This window comes from Gigantopelta aegis, chromosome 14, assembly GCF_016097555.1.
Source record: "Gigantopelta aegis isolate Gae_Host chromosome 14, Gae_host_genome, whole genome shotgun sequence".
Lineage (NCBI taxonomy): Eukaryota > Metazoa > Mollusca > Gastropoda > Neomphalida > Peltospiridae > Gigantopelta > Gigantopelta aegis.
The window spans coordinates 17,467,158-17,486,360 of record NC_054712.1 but is presented as its reverse complement, the minus strand read 5'-3'; the positions used below and the strand labels follow the sequence as shown (position 1 = coordinate 17,486,360).

Sequence of the window (19,203 nt, the reverse complement as noted above, 5' to 3'; positions counted from 1 at the left end):
CAATCTGATTAAAATTAGCTCTACTGGTCTTAACCAGTAGATCTAACAGCATTGCGTGGACTCCCATGTCCAGGTGACATTTCTTCTATAAATAACAATTTAAATATCGACCAATTACACTTTGCCTTTTATAGTGTTATTCAGGAGCATACAAATTCTAAAAATATTGGGCAAGACTATTTATGCAATAGGCGAACTTGTTGGTCTATTTCAACATTGAAAAAACAGGGGGAAAAGTGCAGTAATAAACTCTGGATTGTATACTAGTATAAACAGATTTTATGGCTATACCATCACATTTTTTTTTTTCCCGTCTTGAAACGAATTTTATATAAAATTTTATATTGAAATTAGTTTCCAGCATACTTCGTAATTCTCCCGAATCATTTTGTATACCCTCGGCATAATCCCGAATGTTTTGAAATTCTTTTCAAATTACTGGCATGATTTTGCAAGTAAGGTTTCGATTGGTCGAATGAAAGGTCAACTGGACATGAGCTCCAACGGGCTGCTGTTAGATCCACATGTAATAGTGGAGCTAATTTTAATTAGATTGAAATACATGCATCATGGCGTTTTTTCAAAATGTCATTTGTGGATTGTCCACAAGGTTTCTGCAATCATCTTTCACCAAATTGATTTAGTATATATTATTGTGATGTTTATTTTTTAAATGTGTCAAAATGCTCTCCTTATTTGAAATTCCTTGCCTGGAATGGATTACTCTCCTGCCGTTTCCAAATGGGGAGGCCTGTAGGTGGTGAGTTAATGAAAAAAACCCCTGGCTTCGGTGGTGTTGTTGTTAAGCCATTGGATATAGGGCTGGTAGGTACAGGGTTCGCAGCCCCATACCAGCTCTCACCCAGAGTAAGTTTCAACGACCACTACACCCTCTTCTCTCTCACTAACCTCTAACAACTAACTAACCCACTGTCCCGGACAGACAACCCAGATAGCTGAGGTGTGTGCCCAGGACAGCATGCTTGAACCTTAATTGGATATAAGTGAAAATAAGTTGAAATGAAATGAGATTAAACAAATATTCCTGTCCTTTCCTTAAAGTGTTGACTTGTCTCAATGTGTCTTGGCCTGGCCTGATTTACAACTTGTGTATTATCTTGGGCAGCCTGATTAAACTTGGGCTTCTTATACTTGCATGTTGTGAAACGTGTGTGTGACGTTTGAAACGTGCTGGAAATATGACTTGCTCAAACACTTCTCAGCAGGTAATAAATGCGTTATTGATATGGCTTATGGTTTGTAGGTCACTGTCGATCAATATTGTGGTCTGCAATATGAAATCTATATATGTACAGGTACCTGTATGATATGTACATGTGTTTATATATATATATATATATATATATATATATATATATGTATAGTCACACCTGACAGGTTTTTGAGTTCACCTCTTTCTAAATTAGGTTATACATGTACTATATCACTAAAATGGGTTTTCGAGAATGTTTGAGATACCTGTTCTGATTTCAGCCAGGTAGTAGGAAGCTATTGATTTTTATGTCTGTGGATTACACTTTGTTCATATTGCACTCACCAGGAAGAATTGTTTCTAAGTTATGTTCAGTTTGTTCGCTGAGCATTTTCAATCAATACGTTTTGGTCGTGCTGTAGTAGAGGTTTATTCTTTGTTCTAGTGGATACATTATTCAAATGAATCATGGGATATGGTTATCCATTTATAGAAGTATAAGAGAAATTAAAGGATTGTGTGTTTGACAACATGCACCCCAGCAGATGTGGCTAAATATTATTAGCTTTCTTTTTACCATAACACTCGTCTATTCTGGTATGTTTTGGGGGTTTTCACCAGTGAGATTGCCTGGTTTATTATTAATAGAAAAATAGATCATGACATACTAGTAAATTTTTATATAACTAGTGGTCATAAGTACAATACTACATGTGGCTGGACGGTTTCAATGTTTCAAGGATATGTTGCATGTTGGCATCACTGCCACCATCTTTTTATGCTTACACCTCATTGCTTTTAGTAGATACAGGCACGTGTATTTTTCAAAAACAGCCTCCAGATTTCAAAGATAATGCCCATCCTGTGTATCAGCTATATATGAAGAGTTCAGGTGCAAAAAACGATAAACCCCATTTTATCTCAAAACCAATTTCTACTATCATTACTCAGTTCAAAGCTTTATGTTCTGATTTTCATACTCATTTTTTGAAATATCTATCCTTTATTTATTTTACTTATTTCAGCTTAAGATCACCCATTGTGGACTTGATATATTTTACATAGAAAGCACAAACCCCCCCCCCCCCCCCCTTTTGCAGTTTTTACATCTGAAGGAAGAAAAGGAAGGAAATGTTTTATTTAACGACGCACTCAACACATTTTATTTACGGTTATATGACGTCAGTTTACATATGAAGTCTTCATATATAGAAAATGATAATAGTAGCCATTGTCTTTATTGATAATGATTCCATTTATTTCTTATTTTACAGATGTTTCTTGCAAAGGCATTGTTCGACAACATCGCAGAGACCCCAGATGAGCTGGCGTTCCGACGCGGTGATGTCTTGACGGTTGTCGAACAGGACACGGCCGGACTTGATGGGTGGTGGTTGTGCTCCCTGCGAGGGAAGCAGGGCATTGCCCCAGGCAACCGACTCAAAATTCTGTCTGGCATGCTGGACACTTCCATGGAAAGGGATCTCTACGACTCTCCCAAGTCGGAGTCCTTGAGACGCAGTTGGGATGTATCTCAGAACATGGTAAAATATATATGCATGTCTTGTATAATTTAGTTAAAGAAGACTCACTTTCATTTTATATATCCAATTAAGGTTCAAGCACGCTGTCCTGAGCACACACCTCAGCTACATGTATCTGGGCTGTCTGTTCAGGACAATGGGTTAGTTGTTAGTGGTTAATTGAAGAGGGTGTATGGTCTTTCACCTACCTGCCCACTGAGTCGTTAAACCTTGCTCTGGGTAGGAGCCGATACCGGGCTGCGAAGCCTGTACCTACCAGACTTACATCCGATGGCTTAACCACAACATCAACAAAGCCTCAATAACCTGTGAGGCAATAATATTGTTTATCTTGGTTGAGTGAATTAATGTTGTCCTACCTGAGCCTTTGGTGAGTAAAGGCCAACTTCGTTTCACGAATGCAAGATAAAATAATATTGCCACACTGGCAAATATGTCATGTTACTTCAACAGACTATGACCACACTATTACATATAATATAATGATGTCATAGGACTAAAACACTGAATATGAGTTCACAAAAAAAGTATCGTTCCCTAGGGATTGCAGTATCTTTCCCCACATGTTCGTGCCCATATGGGTTCTAAACTGTTGTCTTGTCACTTGAAATACACCAAACATACTATATAATACACATGCATCTGTCCAGCTTGTCGTTCCAGCCAGTGCTCTACAACTGGTGTAACAAAATCCCTTGCTGCTAATCGAAAAGAGTAGCCCATAAAGTGGCGACAGTGGGTTTCCTCTCTCAATATCTGTGTGGTCCATATAACCGTAAATAAAATGTGTTGAGTGCATCGTTAAATAAAACATTTCCTTCCTGTTCAGCTTGTGTCAATAATGTTTCTCTTTTTATTATGGGGTGGAACGTAGCCCAGTGGTAAAGCGTTCGTTTGATCGATCCCTGTTGGTTGGCCCATTGGGCTATTTCTCGTTCCAGCCAGTGCACCACGACTGGTATATTAAAGGCCATGGTATGTGTTATGCTGTCTGTGGGATGGTGCATATAAAAAATCCCTTGCTGCTAATCAAAAAGAGTAGCCCATGAAGTGGCGACAGCGGGTTCTCTCTCAATATCTGTGTGGTCCTTAACCATATGTCTGATGTCATATAACCATAAATAAAATGTGTTGAGTGCGTCGTTAAATAAAACATTTCCTATCCTGTCCTTCTCTTTTTATTATGTATCGGAAACAACATCTCATGTGGTGTCAAACTACACATGTAGGTATAAATGTCATAATAATAATTATATTGTGTTATGTGCAGGATACTTAAGCTTGTCTTGTGTAGCAACCGTGGTAAATTAGCTGACTTCATCTACCATGGAAATTAATCCCATGGAAATATGTTAAGAATGCACATTAGTGCTATAGGAATAGCTGGTTTCATTAAACCAAATATGTAGGAATTTGTACAGGGTAATTTCAAATACCTTTGTGTTTGTGTGTGTGTGTATGTGCGTGTGTGTGCGCGCACGCACACACACACACTTACTCATGCATGTATGGGTGGCATGTAGCCCAGTGGTAAAGTGCCCGCCTAGGATCGATTGGGCTATTTCTTGTTCCAGGCAGTACACCCTGACTGGTATATTAAGGCCTTGGTATGTGCTATCCTGTCTGTGGGATGATGCATATAAAAGATCCCTTGCTGCTAATGGAAAAATGTAGAAGGTTTCCTCTCTAAGACTATATGTCAAAATTACCAAATGTTTGACATCCAATAGCCGATGATTAATAAATCAATGTGCTCTAGTGGTGTCATTAAACAAAACAAAATTTAACTTCATGTATGTACATGTACATGTGCTGATATATGTGTGTGTGTATGTATTTTTTTTGTTTCATTTAATGTACAAAAGTTTACAATCTGACCCAAGAAAAGTTGAGTTGAACATGAAATTGGAAACTCATTTTGGTAATGCCTAAACACATTTGCCTGCTAACATGTCAAAGTGGCACCAGTTTTTAAGGGAAGATCAAGTGATTGTGCTTGATAGCAATCAAGACTTCAAAGAAATCTGTCAGACTGTTGTTATTAACTCAAACATATTAAATGAAAATTGCACTGTTCAAGTTATGGCTGGGAACCATTGTGAAGAGAAAGGCGCTGTTTTGTCTCCTCGTCTCCTCGGCTGGGTTGACTTGGCACAAGATGCTTGCCGTGATTAGCCGCTTTGATGTTGGGCTTCAGTTTTGATTTCATAGTTTCAAAAATGCATTGATTTAAGGTAATCTGACAGATGAAACATTCATAACAATGTCCATGCTATAAATCAGTCTGACCTTGCAGACAGACAGACGGACAGATAGACCAGTGTCTTACATTGTGTTTTGTGTGCACCATAAATTAGTAAAATGTACCTGCCATTGGAAAATGTGCATACAGAATAAACAAGTACATTAGGCGTGACTCACAAATTAACAAAGACATGCAGTGATTCACTATGCCTCGTTGATAAAGTGTGACAAAGAAAAAGAGAGAGAGAGCATCGAGTGAAAACAAAACAAACCCACTGCCATTGTTTGTGTCAAGACAATGTCGCGGTGTTTACCTTGTGTTTGTGGAATGCAACCACTAGGCTGCTATTTATCTTTGACAGTGTGCTGGTAATGTTTGAAGGTTGCACTAAAAAGAATGAAAGGCGATTTCCATGACTGAAAGGCATTCTTGTTTATGCGGCCTTTTTTATGCCGTCTTTCATAGTTTCACTAATGTAATTTGCAGACTTGACTTTTTTCTGGTGGGTAGACACAGACAGGGCTGCTCAGTGCACTGTATTGGGGATGCCTTTTGTACAGGGTTTCTGCCAGGACTTGTTTTGAGGGTACCAAGTTTTAACTACTCTGTCCATTTTTATCATCACCTCTTGGTAGACTTCGCCTCACTGTTGCATGTCACTAACTCATTGAAAAGCAGGCACTCCTAAATAATTTTGAATTTAAAAAAACAAAATTTTTTTTGGCATTTACCAGCATTTGTCATGACGACGTTTATTTTTAGAATGTAGGAAATACAATTTCAGGACATCTTATTTTCAGTTTTAGCCATTATTAGTCAGAAACCGATTGCAGTAGCAGCAAACTCAGGAGAGAGTTGTTGAATTTTTTGTTGTACAGTGAAACCCCTCTAAACCAGACACCCTTGGAACCAATAAAAATGTCCGGTATTAAGAGGGATCCGGTTTAGAAGGGTTAAATTCTGTACAGGTTTTTAAAAAAGGATTGTGAGAAATGCCCAGGTTTGAGGGAATTCTGATTTACAAATGGTCCGGTCTTGAGAGAGTTCACTGTATATATATATATATATATATATATATATATGAAGATCCATACTGAACACAAAATACATGATGGTCAACATGGGTGTAATGTGTTTAGCAGCAACAGTTGCTGTATCAGTTTCCTTGTTAGTGATTCCTTCTTTATTCTGTTTACACATGCTGATATACATACTGTAATACAGTGTCTGTGATACTGAGAACAAAGTGCTACTCAGTAAATAGCCTTGATCTAGAATTATTGTTTCAACCACTTGGCTGTTAGCAAAAATAGTTGGCACTCACTTTCACCATTTTGCTTTGAAGCTAGTAAGTGATGCATACAGTACCTGTGTTTGTGCTTCAAGACAATTTTGTGGAGGTTTTTGTTGTTGTTTTTGTAACAACTTGCCAGTTCTATTTTAACTTCATTGTAAAATGTGTGCTAGCTTCACGCATTGAAAATACATTCGGTTTCTTTCATCCCGAAACTGTACTAGAAATACTGCTTGTGAACTAATTTAGGAATCTGGAATGATCGACTACAGGTAACCATTGCTGGATTATTCATTAACCATGGTATTTTAACATTACACGAACCACATATTTTAGGTCCGATGTAGGGTGGTATATAGTGGTGGTTAGAGGGGTGTGCTTTGTGTATTTGTCTTAGTCCCTGAAATAGTCCGTAAATCATGGATGGACTAACAATGGGACTAGGAAATAGCTCCTGTCAGTTTAACCAGTAGGTGCTCTGTTGCTCAGTTGTTTTCAATGAGTCATGTTTTTAAAATTAGTTAGTCAATTGCTTTCTTTGCCGTTTTCTTTTTATAGCAACATTTTGCATCTATAGTCTTGACACCTGCAGTTATTTACATCAGTGTCAGTTAACCAGTGCTGTTGACTGATACCTATAACACAGTGTTTGAAATCTATCAAAAGCATAAAATGTGGTGCTGCAAGCACTAAGACAGCATCAAATGAATCCAGGAAAAGTAATATTGATTAAATAAAATTGCACGTGAAGAAGACGTTTGTTTTGTTTAACAACACCACTAGAACACATTGATTTATTTATCGGCTATTGGATGTCAAACATTTGGTAATTTTGACATATAGTCTTAGAGAGGAAACGCGCTACATTTTTCCATTAGTAGCAAGGGATTTTTTATATTCATGATCCACAGACAGGATAACACATACCACAGCCTTTGATATACCAGCTGTGGTGCACTGGCTGGAACGATAATTGCCCAATGGGCCCACCGACAGGGATCGATCTCTAAACTGACCGCACATCAAGCAAGTGCTTTACCACTGGGCTACGAATTGCATGTGATTGGCAAAATGTTATTTAATGAGCAGTTTTCATCATATATTGTACTTGTATTACTGAAACAGAATCTGGTAATGTTGCACATTTCTTTGGAGCTTAATAGTATAAAATGTTTCTGCTTATTTTTATAGGTTGTGAATCAGCAGAAGATTGCACAAGGAGACTTGTACGACTCGCCCAACAGAAGCATGCAAGATTATGATGTGCCTCCAACAAGATATTTTCCAAAGGAGAAATCTCCACAGAGGGCAAGCACTCCAAATAGGGAAACAACGCCAAGGCGGGAACTACAACGACCGCGATCCGAGGAACTGTTAGATAGCAATCGCTCACAACAATCAAAACGGGTGTCAGGTGGCAGTCTGCAGGAAGAGCATAGTCAATCATTTTATGACACTCCCCCATCTTCCAGACCTGTTGCTCAAATGCCTGAGTCTACCTATGATGTTCCACCATCGGTAGTTCGTAATTCTGTTGAATCCTGCCACTCCAGTCGCTCCAGTGTAGCATCAGACACTTCAAATGATTCCTCTGTTACAGTGTCCAGCTGTACGTCTAATCCCAGCTTACCTCGACTGTCGAATCCTTCCAGTACGTGTGATTCAGCGCGGTCCAGTCTGGATGTATCATCACACGATTTCTATGATATTCCTAACAAAGACTCGAGGAAGTTGAAACAGTTATCAGCAGATTCAGGTCTCGACTTATATGACACACCTTCTAAATCGAGGCTGTCCAATCAGTCTTCCCTAATAGAAGATTATGATGTGCCCAAGTTTAAGTCTTTTGATCTCGGTGCACCTAGATCAAGTGAGAAAACTCCTGAGGTGGTTCGTAGCAAAAGTCTAGAACACACATTAGATGACCTGTATGATGTACCAAAAAACAATTTGCCCAAAGTGTACCTTAGTTTAAATATGAGTGGAGGCAATGCTTCTTCAGTCAATATGAATACTAATGATTCACTTAATGTGTATGATGTACCACCGCAGGTAACACGTGATTCTGTGATCTCAGCTCGTTCAGATTCATCTGAGGAAGGACAAAGGCTTTCAACCTGCAGTGTGGATTCTAGAGGCTCCACCTCGGATATACCTACGTATGACGAGCTCTTACTGGAGCTTGATGCTGCTCTTGAGTTGTTGGTCAAACTGCAACAACTTGTGCAGAAATCTGCAAACAAACTGTTAGCTTTTGTCAGTAGTACATGGAGAAAGAAGGAAAATTTACAGACAAAGATGTATGACATTAAAGTTGCATGCACTGGACTGAAATCTTCCCTAGCTGACTTTGTTGACTTTGCTCAAGGCACATTGGCTAATTCTGTGAAACTGTCTGATAAGAAATTGGTGAATAAATTGTACAAGCAGCTCAACCCACTGCAAAACAGTCTAAGACTTATTTCTTTATCTCTGAAGAACCTGGAGGAAATGAAGTGGCAAGTAAACCTTCTGTCAGAACCTTTGGACTCTGGTCAGTCTGATGACCTGGGACAGATAGTTTCATTGTGTAAAGATTTGACTGGCAATGTCAGAAAGTTAGCTTCGTTGATTCAGGGAAATGCCACATTATTATTTGTACGCTCAAATGAACTCAATTCCAGTAGGACCAGTGAGCGACGATGTTCTTTGGATGATATTCTTATGTCATCGAAGCCTCCAATTAAGCGAAAACCAGAACTGAAACCGAAACAAGGCATTCGTTCTAAATATTTTCAGCAACGCCCATTGCCTGCACCACCCCCAACTGACAGACCACTTCCTCCTCCTCCAGCAGAGCAGAAAAAGAAAAGTCCATCACTAAATTCTCTAACACCACCCAAGGAATTGTACAGTTCAAGCAGTGACGATATCTATCAGAATGCTGACGAGGTGTTGGTGCAGGAGTACGATTATGTTCAGCTGGAGTCCCGTGACATTGCTGCTCACATGAAGCACAAGGAGGAGCTTGAGATTCAGGTGGATTTGTATGAGAAGAAGCTTGAGGAGGATCTCGCCAAAGTGGATATTGGATGCAAGTCGGATGATTCATCAGCCAGGTCCGATGACGGCAGTGTCAAGTATGAGGAAAACGAAGACGACACGCTGAATACAGATGATATATGCAAGTATAACTTGCTAGCAGGTCAGCAGGACCAGGTGGACAGCGGTCAGATTGATGTGGATGCTTTGATAGAACAGGAGCTGAAAACCCCAGTGAATATCAAGACGGATGCCAGTGAGTTTATTCTGCCCGAGAAGGCAGCTCTTCCAGATAAGCTCCTCAGTCAGCAGCTCGACCCCAGTGATAAACAGGTGTTGGTGTTCTATTCCGGTCAGATGGAGACTCATTCCACGCTGCTGACCAATGCCATCGATGCTTTTTTGAACTGCGTTGAAAGCAGTGACCCTCCCAACGTGTTCGTCTCTCACAGTAAGTTTGTGATCATCTCGGCTCATAAACTGGTGCACATCGGCGACACTCTCCATCGCAATCTGATGCACAGTGTTGTAAGGAACCGAGTCATGTCATGTGCCAATCACTTGTGTGACACTCTCAAGCTGTCTGTGACGGCCACCAAAATGGCAGCACTGCAGTACCCATCGGTGCCTGCAGTACAGGAGATGGTGGATCGGGTGATGGATGTGTCGCGAGCTGCTCATGATCTGAAACTGGTCATATCACAAGTTGTCGCTTTGTAGTACAGTTTTAACTTTAACAAAAAGACATATATTTATTACCAATAGTACTATTTTACCAAGACCTACCTTTAAGATATGTATCTATGACCAATAGTACTATTTTACCAAGACCTACCTTTAAGATATGTATCTATGACCAATAGTACAATTTTAACATAAGACCTATAATTGAGCCCATGATGAACTATAATTGTTCATCATTTTAGTCGTCTTATTGGTTTTAATGTCTTAAAGAAAGAAAGAAAGAAAGAAAGAAGAAAAAAAAAACCCAGTTACAATCAAATGTGAATGTTATTCCATCTGTTGGTGCTGAACTGTTGTCCACTAATTTTTGCATATATGCAGTGTTATTTTGATATTCGTTATATATATCACAGTATCTTAATGCTGTGAGTTTTGTTTTATGAGCAGATTATCAATGTTTCCGTATTAGAATCACAATTTAAGTATCTTCCATTATTCATAAGATGAGACTAATGACCAAAGATTAGAGATAAAGAAAAGCCATTTTCTTAGACTACGTTTAGTTTGACAAAATGTGTCCTATTGAAGTGCCTTGTTAAAAATATAAATGGATCAAACTTTGATTCCAGTAGTAATATAGTTATCTGCAGTTTTCAAAATGTTCAGTTTTATATATACCAGTAGTTTATCTTATTTTTTGTTCATCCTGCTAGTTTGATTTTCAGGAGCTAATTTGATTGAAACCCCAGAACTGGATAAACCCTGATCTCATAGGATAGATCCCCCCAACAGACTGCAGTAACATTACCATAAAAACAGACTGCAGTAACATTACCATGAAAACAAGGCTGCAGTAACATTACCATGAAAACAGATTGCAGTAACATTACCATGAAAACATACTGCAGTAACATTACCATGAAAACAAGGCTGTAGTAACATTACCATGAAAACAAGGCTGCAGTAACATTACCATGAATACAGACTGCAGTAACATTACCATGAAAACAGACTGCAGTAACATTACAATGAAAACAGACTGCAGTAACATTACCATGAAAACAAGGCTGCAGTAACATTACCATGAATACAGACTGCAGTAACATTACCATGAAAACAAGGCTGCAGTAACATTACCATGAAAACAGACTGCAGTAACATTACCATGAAAACAAGGCTGCAGTAACATTACCATGAAAACAAGGCTGCAGTAACATTACCATGAAAACAAGGCTGCAGTAACATTACCATGAAAACAGACTACAGTAACATTACCATGAAAACAAGGCTGTAGTAACATTACCATGAAAACAAGGCTGTAGTAACATTACCATGAAAACAGACTACAGTAACATTACCATGAAAACAAGGCTGCAGTAACATTACCATGAAAACAGACTGCAGTAACATTACCATGAAAACAAGGCTGCAGTAACATTACCATGAAAACAAGGCTGCAGTAACATTACCATGAAAACAGACTACAGTAACATTACCACGAAAACAGACTGCAGTAACATTACCATGAAATCAAACTTAACATAAACATGCGTGTACATAAACCTGCCAGATTTTACTCATGGTTGTGTAATTTCATGCAATTTATTTTTCTATTATGAATACAGCATGCCTATTTTTTTATGCAATCAGTAATCAGTCATCTGCACGCTAGCTTACTTTTATGTGTAAGCAATGAATTGTCTATTTACAACAAAGATTCTTTTATGGTTTGTGACTTTAGTGCTGTTCATTATATTTTCTAGCAGTGTTCATTGTTCTTTATTGGTGTAACTGTTATGCCTTTATAGCTTTATAAAGTTTATTTTTTGCAAGTTATTTTTATAGAGAGATTAATAAGAACAAGTAGTTAACGCCATGTTGTTAGTGCCAGATTTGATCTAGAAACTACGATAGCTACCGCAATAGCGACCCTCATTTCAGTCATCACAAGGGATAAGAGTTGATTCTGTTTTGTTTTCCACATGATCACTGTAGAGATAAATAAATACAGATTATTATACGAGCTAGTGTGTCATACTGATTTTATGAAACATGTGTTGGTAGTCTTGTATTACCCAAGCGACAGCGAGACACCAGTTTTGTAAAATCAGTACAGTGCACACGTGAGTGTAATAATTTCTTTATTATCCACATTATTCAAAATAATATTTTTATGAATAACAAGCTAGGACCATATCAAAACATTTTAAATGTAACTATAAAGAAACGACGAAATGACGTCATTTTGGTGAGCATTTAAGACTGGGGAAGCCACATTAAGTTATAACATTGTTTCCCCAAATTAAGTCATTTGTTGTGCATGTAAAAACATTATGACATATGTGTGTTATACTGGTTATATAACCCTGAATATCTTGAACTCTGTGTATAATAAGTGTTATTATATCAGAGAGAAATTGATAAAACCAGTTAATCAGATTTCTTATATCATAGTGGCTTCCAGTATCGGATCCAGTATTATTTTCAAGAGGCTGCACCATCTCGTGGACCCAGTAAGAATTGATAGGCAGAGAATTTCTTACATCTCTGAAATATAGTGTGTATATTTTAGTAAGGCTTTGCACCAAAATGTAAATCCTTTACATTTAATTGTATGAAAACTACTTAAAAGTTGCAGATCCTATAGTTCTAACCCTTGAAAATTAACACTAAGTTTGGTTAATCTACAAACCTGTAACACATTTTGATAAAGTTACAATAGAGTGAATCAAGTCTGTGATGTTGAATTTGGGGAATGCCCTTAAAAATAGACCGCAGCTTGTCTACATAACCATTACTTTTCATAGGTACATGTTTGTGTGTTTTAAAAATATAACAATGCATTTTGTGGTATTACAAATACCAGAATGACCAGTTCAGCTTCAGATGTTCAGAACTGGACAATCTAAACAATAAAATCTTAAGTAATGTCTGATTTTAATTATATAAAAAAAACTTTAATAGTGAAAAATACACCATTGTGTTTAAAAACTAGGGTCTGTCACTTAAAACAAAGGGCTTTTTAATTTTTGATCTTAAGTAATTTAAAGTACATGTACATAGATTGGCTCTCTTGAGCTCCCTTCAGGATCTAGCACTACAGGGCTTCTAGATTATGGTAGCGCCACTCCCATGGCTAGTGATATTCAATGTTGGGCTAGTAAATAACTACCATTGCCATGCCTGGTGGCTAGTGAATTTTGTTGTTGTTGCCAAATGCTGCATTTAAGTCTATTTTGTAATTGTGGATATCCTGCCTTTTCCTCCCCTCAAATCTAAGGGTTTTTAAGCTCTGTCCTTCTTTAGATGACATATCCAATTATTCCTATTAGTAAAATTGTATTTACTTAAAGTAGGGCTAGTGAATTTTTAATCATGGCTAGTACATGTTTTTAGATCACTGATCCCATGGCCAGTGGATTTTTATAAAAATTCTAGAAGCCCAGCACTGGTTTAACAAGCCTCTGCTAAGTGTATCTGTACATGTATAACTCATATTACCCCGTTATAACCAGCTCTTTAAGCATGCACATGTAAATACTATGGTATTGTAAATAATAAAATGTCAGTTTTAAAACTGACTTGAAGAGTATGTCTTTAAAACTAAGTGATACATACAGCCATGTGTCTGGTTTACTAACACTGCATATTTTTTGTTTTATGACCGCTGCACGTATTCCAGTGAGTCACATATGTTGTAAGTGCAGATGTTGAAAATATTAGTTTATATATTTGATAACATTCTGTGTTGTTAAGATTTGATTGTTATTGTTAACAGGAGTGCTGGATGTGCTTAGGATTCAAATGACTACAGTGTATATTTACATGTATGCTAGAATGAAAAAAAAGAGAGCTGTAAATAGAGCTTCATTTACTTGTGTTTGTTAATTTGCTTTGTGCGTTAGAATAAAAGCTAATTAACCAAGCTGTTGTTCGTAATAACCATTACACATTTTCACCAACATATAAGGATTGAGTTATTCAAGACTTTGTTACTTGGAAGGTTTAGTGGTACTTAGTATATTACTACATATGTACACCTGTACCTTAATTTGGTGATTCCAATGAGGATATTATTTCCATTAAAACTGGTATTTAATTTGTAGTATACTGAAGGTCAGAATACATTTAATACCATAAAATATTTTCTTTTAATACAATATATACACTAAAATTATATTTTGAATGTTACAAATTGTAACACAATGAGTACCTTGTATGATCTAAATTTGAGTTGTAGATTAATATTATATTACAACTATCAAACGTTTCAGTTCATTACTTAACCTATTCATATTCTACGTGTGTATGAAGACACATTCAAAAATAAATTTAATTACACTGATATCAAAAGTGTTAATCCATTAATACTACCTAAATTTCCGATATAGTCAAAAACATGTTTGTATGCTTTAGGCTGGTGTTTATGAACCAGCTTGGTTCAGTCCAAGGTTTTAAAGAAACTGTCCTGAGTTTCCTGTTGTGGCATACATTCTGAATAAGAAATATTATTGGTAGTAAATCTTGAGACAGAGATGAATTCTACTTGTAGAATGCAGGAAATTGCATTCCAGGACATCTATTTTTCAAATTTGTATGGGGAGTATACCTCTGGACCCTCTAGGAACCTTGCTTTGTGTCCTCGATCTCAGTCAGTGCCCCCCCCCCCCCCCCCCCCCCATGTCTACTTGATTCCACCGTGCCTGTATGGTAACATACTTTGGACTATTAGAGCCTTTTTAATATCTACAATTAAACAGTGTATATATATATATATATATATATATATATATATATATATTATTGTTTAGAATATCAGTGTGCCTAAACCTTTTTTGGATATAGGCACGTTAATAAAGTTAAAGAAAGAATATCAGTGTGGGTATAAACAATGCATTTCTGGTTGTCCTAACATTTGTAGCAAACTAAAATTTCATTTACTTCCTAATAATAATAATTATTATTAATTTTTGTACATATGAAATTATTGGAAAGTAAAATTTAGTTTGGGCTACTACAAACGTTAGGATAACCACGGGACTAATTCACAAAGCTCTCTTAATAAGCAATGTCGCATCTTCATCACATCATCCTTGCCAAGTCTTTTAACCTTGCACTGTGAGATCAAAAAGTTGCAGGAGTTTAGTAAATTAGGCCCCAGAAACACATTGCATATATTGGCACTGACATTCTAAGCAAGGAATTAGGGTTATCTGTTAGTAACATATAATGGCAACAAACTGAGGACAGTCTCTGAAAACATTCATTTTGGATTTGAGGTTCAACCATTTCTAGATTAAAGCACACAGAGACTAACTAACCTGTTGAAATGAAAAATCATCGTCCCACTTTGTCAAGTCTTACCATTAAAAACCAGTCAAGAAATCAATGTTCACACTAGTACCACAATATGGAAACCTAATTTCTCTGAGCATATTAACAATTATAATACACACATGTAAGTAAAGTATTTATGTAGTGGCTATCACTAAGTGCCCAGCTGATTTATAAAGTAGTTGTGGAATTATGTGTATTATTATCTCCAGCGTTGTGATTAACACGAAACAGACTGTACATAGAGCTTGCCATGAGGAAAATGGTATTTAGTTACTTACTGCCGCCATTATAACACGACTGCTATGTTACTGCTGTGTTAATGAGACAACCAGATTCTCTATCTGACACACCAGAATTAGCAGAGCTTGTGTCATAGCTGACGGGGAAATAAACATTTCTAAATATACACCTTTTATGTTTTTCTTCAGCCCCCTTTTAACCATATAGCGTTGCTCATATTATTACTCATGCCTGTTTGTGTAGTTGTGAAATATAAAACTTATTTAATGAGTTGTAAAAAAAAAATAGAGAGAAAATAGTGTAGTCGGTTAATGATATGTCTGGCTGAAAATAACAAACGATTTTTGTGGAGCTAAGAATAAGACTCCACTGAGGCAATTCGAATCATGAACTCTCGGTACGAGAGTCCAGCGCTCTACCAACTGAGCTAATAGGGAAATTCCCATTAGCTACAGTCAGTAGCTTTAACTTTTTTACTAATTGCTATTTTCAAAATTCTGCCCATTCCATTTAGCGCACGCCTGTCATGGGTACAGTTGCCGGTCTCGGCAGGCTCCTCCGTTCATGACAGGAAAGGGTTGGGGTGGGTAGGAGAAGGGACCGCCTGCACTGGCAGGTGCAAGAAAGGAAAAGGTGCGCAGTTTGAATGAAGGAAATTTAGCGCATTTTCGATCGGTCTGCTGTGCACTGCAGGTTCAATGAAGTATGAAAATTAAGTATTATTAAACCTTCTCCATCCGGTAAATGCACCCAAGTAAGTTGTTAAGAGTTATCTATTCGTGAAAACAACACCCATAGAAAAGCATGTACAAACTGATCAACAGAAAAACAACAACAACACTCTTTTTATTTCTGTAACTGGCTTTAACGTCGCATGTAGCCACTTTGAGCATCAGGCGTGTACACGTCTTTGCATTGACCAAATAAAAGAATCCGGCTGTCGTTGGGGAATGTTGCGCTATTTTACAACCAGAACCATTTCTAGCTCACCTAGTGATTGTGGATAGCCTCTGTGACCATTGACACGTCTCCCGATGATGTCTCATGTGAGTGATACAGTTTAGCGATACCTCATATTGGAGATAACTATACTGCCCCAAGTTCAGCCATCTACATCCAACATACAGATACCTCGTGTTGGAGATAACTATATTGCCCCAAGTTCGGCCAGCAAACGTTTCGCCAACTTCCACGAACTATTTAATTGGTTCCCGATGTGTTCATTTGGTTTACAGTGAAGCGCATAAACCAGTCTAGCGGACGTTTTTTCCGCTCGGTCTGGCTGAACTCTGCTCTGGTGTTTTTAAAAGCTAATGAAAGTTAAAGAAAAATACGTTAAACATATCTTGTGTGCCTATAATTGGTATCGGTAAAGATAGATGTTCACGGATACAGCTTAAAAGAAATCTTTATCCGCAATTTGATCATTTGAAAAATCTGCAGTTACGCTTGTTTGATTAGCGATTAGCTGTTCTTTTAAACATAATTGGGCGAGCGGCGTCTTTCATCTAATGATCAATCATTGTCAAATGCCCCCAGGAACCTGGCACCCCACATCTCTGGTCATTGTGTCTTAGAAAGCATGTTGTACTTGGGGGTGTGGCTGGGAGGAATGAAGTGCGAATGGACGGACATAAATCTCACATTCTCCATACAACTGACACAGATTGACCATTAGGGCGGACACGTCGGCGGTCATCGCTGAACTTGAAGACTGGATCAAAGATGTTTCCATCATGTCTTAATCCAAATAAGGGGCGGCACGTAGCCCAGTGGTAAAGCGCTCACTTGATGCGCGGTCGGTCTGGGATCGATCCCCGTCGGTAGGCCAATTTGGACTATTTCTCGTTCCAGCCAGTGCTCCACGACTGGTATATCAAAGACCGTGGTATGTATTATCCTGTCTGTGGGATGGTGCATATAAAAGATCCCTTGCTGCTAATCGAAAAAAGTACCCCATTGGGTTGTTTCTCGTTCCAGCCATGGCTCCACATCTGATGTAACAAAGGCCGTGGTATGTACTATCCTGTCTGTGGAATGGTGCATATAAAATATCTCTTACTGCTAATCGAAAACCGTAGCCAATGAAGTGACGACAGCGGGTTTCCTCTCTCAATATATGTGTGGTCTTTAGCCATATGTCCGACGTCATATAACCGTAACTAAAATGTGTTGAGTGCGTCGTTAAATAAAACATTTCCTTCCTTCCTTAATCCAAATCGGGGGCGGAATTTAGCTTAGTCGGTTGAGTACTCGCTTCAGATACTTGCATCGCAGGATCGAACCACCTCGACTGAATTTTGTTTTCGTTCCAACCAGTGCACCACAACTAGTCAAAGGCCGTGGTATGCCTTTTTCTGTCTGTGGGAAAGTGCATATAAAAGATTCCTTGCTGCATTAGAAAAAGTGACTACGAGTCAGAATTACCAAATGTTTGACACCCAATAGCCGATGATTAATAAATCATTGTGCTCTAGTGGTGTCGTTAAACAAAATGAAACTTTAATCCAAATCGTTTTCGTAAGTATCGCAACCATCATTTGGATAAACAAAAATAATCTTAGTATTCTTGATATCATATAAAAAAATATGGAATCTGAAATTAGTATCATTTCGATGCTGCTCCATCTGAAATCAAAGCCTGTAACACTCTTGACAGCGAAATTGACCATCACCAATTAGGCCTACTCATTCCCCATCACTTCCACGGACAAGTTTAAGGAAAATAATTTTTATCACCCCTTACATTTGAATTTATATGGTATCAATATAGTAATATCTTAAATGGCTCCTCATAATCTAAGTTAGGGGATCAATTAATCACTCCCCACTTATTTTAACTTATTTTCGTGCTTATATCCAATTAAGGTTCAAACACGCTGTCCTGGGCACACACTTCAACTATCTGGGCTGTCTGTTTTGGGCAGCGGGTTAGTTGTTAGTGCTTAGTGAGAGAGAAAAGGGTGTTGTGGTCTTACACCTACCCATTGAGTCGTTAAAACTCGCTCTGGATGGAAGCCGGTACCGGGCTGCGAACCCAGTACCTACCAGCCTTATGTCCAATGGCTAAACCACGATACCACTAAGGTCGATCTGTCCCAGGTTGGGTTTCTGGCTGTCCTGAGACGGAACCCGGGACAGACATGCTCGAAGCCTCTGTGGTATATGAGCATGTTTAAATGTTACGCAACTAAGGACAGTTATTCACGACAATGTCGGTCTGGGACTGCCAGTCCAACCCGCTGCTACTGCAAGCCTGCGACCGTCGATCAAGTCGGTGAAAACCTTTTGTTCTAACACGATGTCGTGTGCCTTATCATAGATCAATGAATTGCACTGCTTCCCCAAACAACAAATCTGAAGGGAATTGTGGCATGATTTTGTGAACGGGAAAACAATCGAACCTGCCTCATGCTTATCTTATTCGTATAAAACGAAAACCGCGTCAGTGCCAAAAACATAATAATGACTTCTATGAGTATGAGGTCAAACTAAGCTCTGGGCCCGTGCTTATAAAACTTAATTTTAAGTCAAGACTCGGATGTTTAATGACGACATACACATTCAGTTTGTATGGCGTTGCCATGGTGTTAGAGTCTCAGTCACTATGGCTACTCTATGGCTA

The 19,203-nt window shown here is 38.1% G+C and overlaps 1 protein-coding gene across 3 annotated transcripts in view; it reads left to right on the top strand.

Annotated features, from left to right (window-relative positions):
* LOC121388774 (enhancer of filamentation 1-like) overlaps positions 1–15,742 on the top strand; it is a 69,832-nt gene extending 54,090 nt beyond the window's left edge. For all 3 annotated transcript variants that reach the window (XM_041520267.1, XM_041520269.1, XM_041520268.1), the window contains exons 2-3: positions 2,488–2,757; positions 7,488–15,742. In XM_041520267.1, the coding sequence (XP_041376201.1) occupies positions 2,488–2,757; positions 7,488–10,037 (2,820 nt within the window). In that variant the 3' untranslated portion in view covers positions 10,038–15,742. The remainder of the gene's footprint in view (positions 1–2,487; positions 2,758–7,487) is intronic.
* Positions 15,743–19,203: the final 3,461 nt, after the last annotated feature.